A 5,107-nucleotide genomic window follows, 5' to 3' on the forward strand; every position below is an offset into this window, starting at 1 on the left:
CCCCCCCAAAATCCGGACCCTCCCCCAGATTGGGGACACCCCCACGGGGCAGGTGGGATCACCCATAGGATTGGGGAACCCCCCTCCAGGGCAGGTGGGATCATCCAAAATGGGGACCACCCCCCCAAAATTGGGGAGCCCCCCAAAAGAGGGGGAACCCCCCAAAAGGGCAGGTGGGATCACCAGTAGGATTGGGGAACCCCCCTCCGGGGCAGGTGGTATCTCCCAGAATATTGGGGAACCCCTGGGAGCTCAGGTGGAATCACCCAAAAAAAGGGGGGGACTCCCAAAATACGGGACCCTCCCAGGAGTCCGGGGAACCCCCAAAATTTGGGGTCCCCGCCCTGGAAGGGCCGGGGGGGGTCCCAAAATCCAGGTTGACCCCTGACCCCCCCCGATTTTGGGGTCAGTTTCCAGAATTTGGGGATTCAGTGCGTGAAGAAGCGTGAGCTGGAGGCGGCCGTGGCCGAGCGGATCCGCACCAACAACAACCCCTTCAACGGTACTGGGAGCACTGGGAGGGACTGGGAGCACTGGGAGGGACTGGGAGGGACTGGGGGAGTTACTGGGAGGGACTGGGAGGGGACTGGGAAGGACTGGGAGGGACTGGAAGCGACTGGGAGGGAATGGGGGAGTTACTGGGAGGGACTGGGAGAGGACTAGGAAGGACTGGGAGGGAGTGGGAGGGACTGGAAGGGCACTGGGAAGAGTCTGGAGGGACTGGGAGGCACTGGTTTTTACTGGGAGGGGGACTGGTGGGCACTGGGTGTTACTGGGAGGGGTCCGGGTGCTGCTGGGGATGTCACTGGTGTGTACTGGGATATACTGGTCCGTACTGGGCAGTGCCGGCGGAGCAGTGGGGCGGCGAGTACAACCTGGGGGTGTCACTGGGGGTGTCACTGGGTTATACTGGTTTATACTGGTTTATAGGGGTTTATAGCAGTTTATACTGGTTCATACCGGTTCATACTGGTTTATACTGGTTCATACTGGTTCATACTGGGCAGTGCCGGCGGAGCAGCGCGGCGGCGAGTACGACCTGGCCGCGGTCAGGCTCTGCTTCCAGGTGTGGGTGAGGGGCCCGGGGGGGCTGCGGCCCCTCCCCCCCGTCCTGTCCCAGCCCATCTACGACAACCGTGAGTGGGGACAGCGGGGGGACACTGGGGACACTGGGGCCAGCTAGGGACATCTCTGGGGTCATTGGGGACAGCTGGGGACAGCTGGGACAGCGGGGGACACCAGGGACATCTCTGGGGACAGCTGGGGACATCCCTGGGGACACTGGGGACATCTCTGGGGACAGCGGGGACAGCTCTGGGGACATTGGGGACATCTGTGGGACAACCCAGGGGACACCTGTGGGACCCCTGTGTGACACATGTATGACCCCGTGGTGACCCCGCGGTGACCCCGGTGTCCCCATTGGGGACATTGGGGACATCTGTGGGACAACCCAGGGGACACCTGTGGGACCCCTGTGTGACACATGTATGACCCCACGGTGTCCCCACGTCCCCGCTGACCCCGCGGTGACCCCGGTGTCCCCGCGGTGTCCCCAGGTGCCCCCAGCACGGCCGAGCTGCGCATCTGCCGCGTCAACCGCAACTCCGGGAGCTGCCGCGGCGGGGACGAGATCTTCCTGCTGTGCGACAAGGTCCAGAAAGGTGCGGGCACCCCGAAACCCAGGATACCCCGAAATGGGGCACCCCGAAACCCGGGACACCCTGAAACCTGGGGCACCCCGAAACCCGGGATACCCCGAAATGGGGCACCCCAAAACCTGGGGCACCCCGAAACCCGGGGCTCCCCGAAATGGGACACCCCGAAACCCTGGGCACCCCAAAACCCGGGGCACCCTGAAACCCGGGACACCCTGAAATGGGACACCCCGAAATGGGACATGCCAAAACCGGGACACCCCAAAACCCAGGATACCCCGAAACCCGGGGCACCCCAAACCCGGGGCACCCCGAAACCCGGGATACCCCGAAATGGGGCACCCCAAAACCCGGGGCACCCCGAAATGGGACACCCCAAAATGGGGCACCCCGAAACCCAGACACCCTGAAATGGGGCACCCCAAAACCCGGGGCACCCCGAAATGGGACACCCCAAAATGGGGCACCCCGAAACCCGGGGCACCCCAAACCCGGGGCACCCCGAAACCCGGGATACCCCGAAATGGGGCACCCCAAAACCTGGGGCATCCCGAAATGGGACACCCCAAAACCTGGGGCACCCCAAAACAGGGACACCCTGAAACCAGGACACCCCAAAACTGGGACATCCTGAAACTGAGACACCCCGAAATGGGACACCCCGAAACCCGGGACACCCCGAGACAGGGACACCCCAAGACAGGGACACCCCAGAGACCGGGATACCCCAAAAGGGGACACCCTGAAACCTGGGACACCCCGAAACCGGGACACCCTGAAACAGTGTGTCCCTGTCCCCATGCCCTGTCCCTGTCCCCGCGGTGTCCCCAGCGTGTCCCTGTCTCTGTCCCCGTGGTGTCTCCATGTCCCTGTGCCCTGTCCCGTGTCCCCAGGTGTCCCTGTGCCCTGTCCCCGTGGTGTCCCCATGCCCTGTCCCCACCCCCATGTCCCCGCGGTGTCCCCAGCGTGTCCCTGTCCCTGTCCCCGCGGTGTCTCCATGTCCCTGTCCCTGTCCCCATGTCCCTGTCCCCATGCCCTGTGCCCTGTCCCTGTCCCCAGCGTGTCCCTGTCCCTGTCCCCATGGTGTCTCCATGTCCCTGTCCCTGTCCCCGCGGTGTCTCCATGCCCTGTGCCATGTCCCCAGCGTGTCCCTGTCCCTGTCCCTGTCCCCGCGGTGTCCCCATTGTGTCCCTGTGCCCTGTGCCCTGTCCCTGTCCCTGTCCCCACGGTGTCCCTGTCCCCGCAGAGGACATCGAGGTGCGTTTCTCGGCCGAGGGCTGGGAGGCCAAGGGCTCCTTCGCGCAGGCCGACGTTCACCGCCAGGTCGCCATCGTGTTCCGCACGCCGCCCTTCCGGGACCCCGCGCTGCGCGCCCCGGTCACCGTGCGCATGGAGCTGCAGCGGCCCTCGGACCGCCAGCGCAGCGCGCCCGTCGACTTCCGATACCTGCCCCACCAGGGTGGGCCTGGGGAGGGGGCTAGGGGTGTCCCTGTCCCTGTCCCCGCGGTGTCTCCATGCCCTGTGCCATGTCCCCAGCGTGTCCCTGTCCCTGTCCCCGCGGTGTCTCCATGTCCCTGTCCCTGTCCCCATGTCCCTGTCCCTGTCCCTGTCCCCACGGTGTCCCTGTCCCCGCAGAGGACATCGAGGTGCGTTTCTCGGCCGAGGGCTGGGAGGCCAAGGGCTCCTTCGCGCAGGCCGACGTTCACCGCCAGGTCGCCATCGTGTTCCGCACGCCGCCCTTCCGGGACCCCGCGCTGCGCGCCCCGGTCACCGTGCGCATGGAGCTGCAGCGGCCCTCGGACCGCCAGCGCAGCGCGCCCGTCGACTTCCGATACCCTGGTGTGACTGGGAGGTCACTGGGGGTAACTGGTTGTTACTAGGGGGGTCACTGGTGTGACTGGGAGGTCACTGGGGGTAACTGGTTGTTACTAGGGGGGTCACTGGTGTGACTGGGAGGTCACTGGGGGTAACTGGTTGTTACTAGGGGGGTCACTGGTGTGACTGGGAGGTCACTGGGGGTAACTGGTTGTTACTAGGGGGGTCACTGGTGTGACTGGGAGGTCACTGGGGGTAACTGGTTGTTACTAGGGGGGTCACTGGTGTGACTGGGAGGTCACTGGGGGTAACTGGTTGTTACTAGGGGGGTCACTGGTGTGACTGGGAGGTCACTGGGGGTAACTGGTTGTTACTAGGGGGGTCACTGGTGTGACTGGGAGGTCACTGGGGGTAACTGGTTGTTACTAGGGGGGTCACTGGTGTGACTGGGAGGTCACTGGGGGTAACTGGTTGTTACTAGGGGGGTCACTGGTGTGACTGGGAGGTCACTGGGGGTAACTGGTTGTTACTAGGGGGGTCACTGGTGTGACTGGGAGGTCACTGGGGGTAACTGGTTGTTACTAGGGGGGTCACTGGTGTGACTGGGAGGTCACTGGGGGTAACTGGTTGTTACTAGGGGGGTCACTGGTGTGACTGGGAGGTCACTGGGGGTAACTGGTTGTTACTAGGGGGGTCACTGGTGTGACTGGGAGGTCACTGGGGGTAACTGGTTGTTACTAGGGGGGTCACTGGTGTGACTGGGAGGTCACTGGGGGTAACTGGTTGTTACTAGGGGGGTCACTGGTGTGACTGGGAGGTCACTGGGGGTAACTGGTTGTTACTAGGGGGGTCACTGGTGTGACTGGGAGGTCACTGGGGGTAACTGGTTGTTACTAGGGGGGTCACTGGTGTGACTGGGAGGTCACTGGGGGTAACTGGTTGTTACTAGGGGGGTCACTGGTGTGACTGGGAGGTCACTGGGGGTAACTGGTTGTTACTAGGGGGGTCACTGGTGTGACTGGGAGGTCACTGGGGGTAACTGGTTGTTACTAGGGGGGTCACTGGTGTGACTGGGAGGTCACTGGGGGTAACTGGTTGTTACTAGGGGGGTCACTGGTGTGACTGGGAGGTCACTGGGGGTAACTGGTTGTTACTAGGGGGGTCACTGGTGTGACTGGGAGGTCACTGGGGGTAACTGGTTGTTACTAGGGGGGTCACTGGTGTGACTGGGAGGTCACTGGGGGTAACTGGTTGTTACTAGGGGGGTCACTGGTGTGACTGGGAGGTCACTGGGGGTAACTGGTTGTTACTGGGGGGTCACTGGTGTGACTGGGAGATCACTGGGGAGCTCGCTGTGGGGCACTGGGAGCTCACTGGTGTGACTGGTTGTCACTGGGAGCTCACTGGTGTGACTGGTTGTTACTGGGAGCTCACTGGGGGGGTCCCTGGGGGTCTCGGGCAGGTGGCAGCCCTAACTGGGAGCGGACTGGGCGCTAACTGGTGTTACTGGTGCAGGGGACCTGCAGTGCATCGAGGAGAAGCGCAAGCGGACGCGGGAAACCTTCCGCTCCTTCATCCAGCGCAGCCCCCTGCCCGGTGGGCCTGGGGGGCTTCGGGGGGCTTGGGGGGGTCAT

At 63.8% G+C, this 5,107-nt stretch overlaps 1 protein-coding gene across 1 annotated transcript in view; it reads left to right on the forward strand.

Moving 5' to 3' along the window:
- RELA (RELA proto-oncogene, NF-kB subunit) overlaps nucleotides 1-5,098 on the forward strand; it is a gene marked incomplete at both ends in the record, with an annotated part of 7,059 nt that extends 1,961 nt beyond the window's left edge. The window contains 5 exons of the mRNA XM_039719785.1: nucleotides 411-502; nucleotides 1,008-1,136; nucleotides 1,560-1,664; nucleotides 2,905-3,117; nucleotides 4,989-5,098. Coding sequence (XP_039575719.1) covers nucleotides 411-502; nucleotides 1,008-1,136; nucleotides 1,560-1,664; nucleotides 2,905-3,117; nucleotides 4,989-5,098 — 649 coding nt within the window. The remainder of the gene's footprint in view (nucleotides 1-410; nucleotides 503-1,007; nucleotides 1,137-1,559; nucleotides 1,665-2,904; nucleotides 3,118-4,988) is intronic.
- Nucleotides 5,099-5,107: the final 9 nt, after the last annotated feature.

Source organism: Passer montanus, unplaced genomic scaffold (genome assembly GCF_014805655.1).
Source record: "Passer montanus isolate IOZ18808 unplaced genomic scaffold, ASM1480565v1 scaffold421, whole genome shotgun sequence".
NCBI classification, from domain to species: domain Eukaryota; kingdom Metazoa; phylum Chordata; class Aves; order Passeriformes; family Passeridae; genus Passer; species Passer montanus.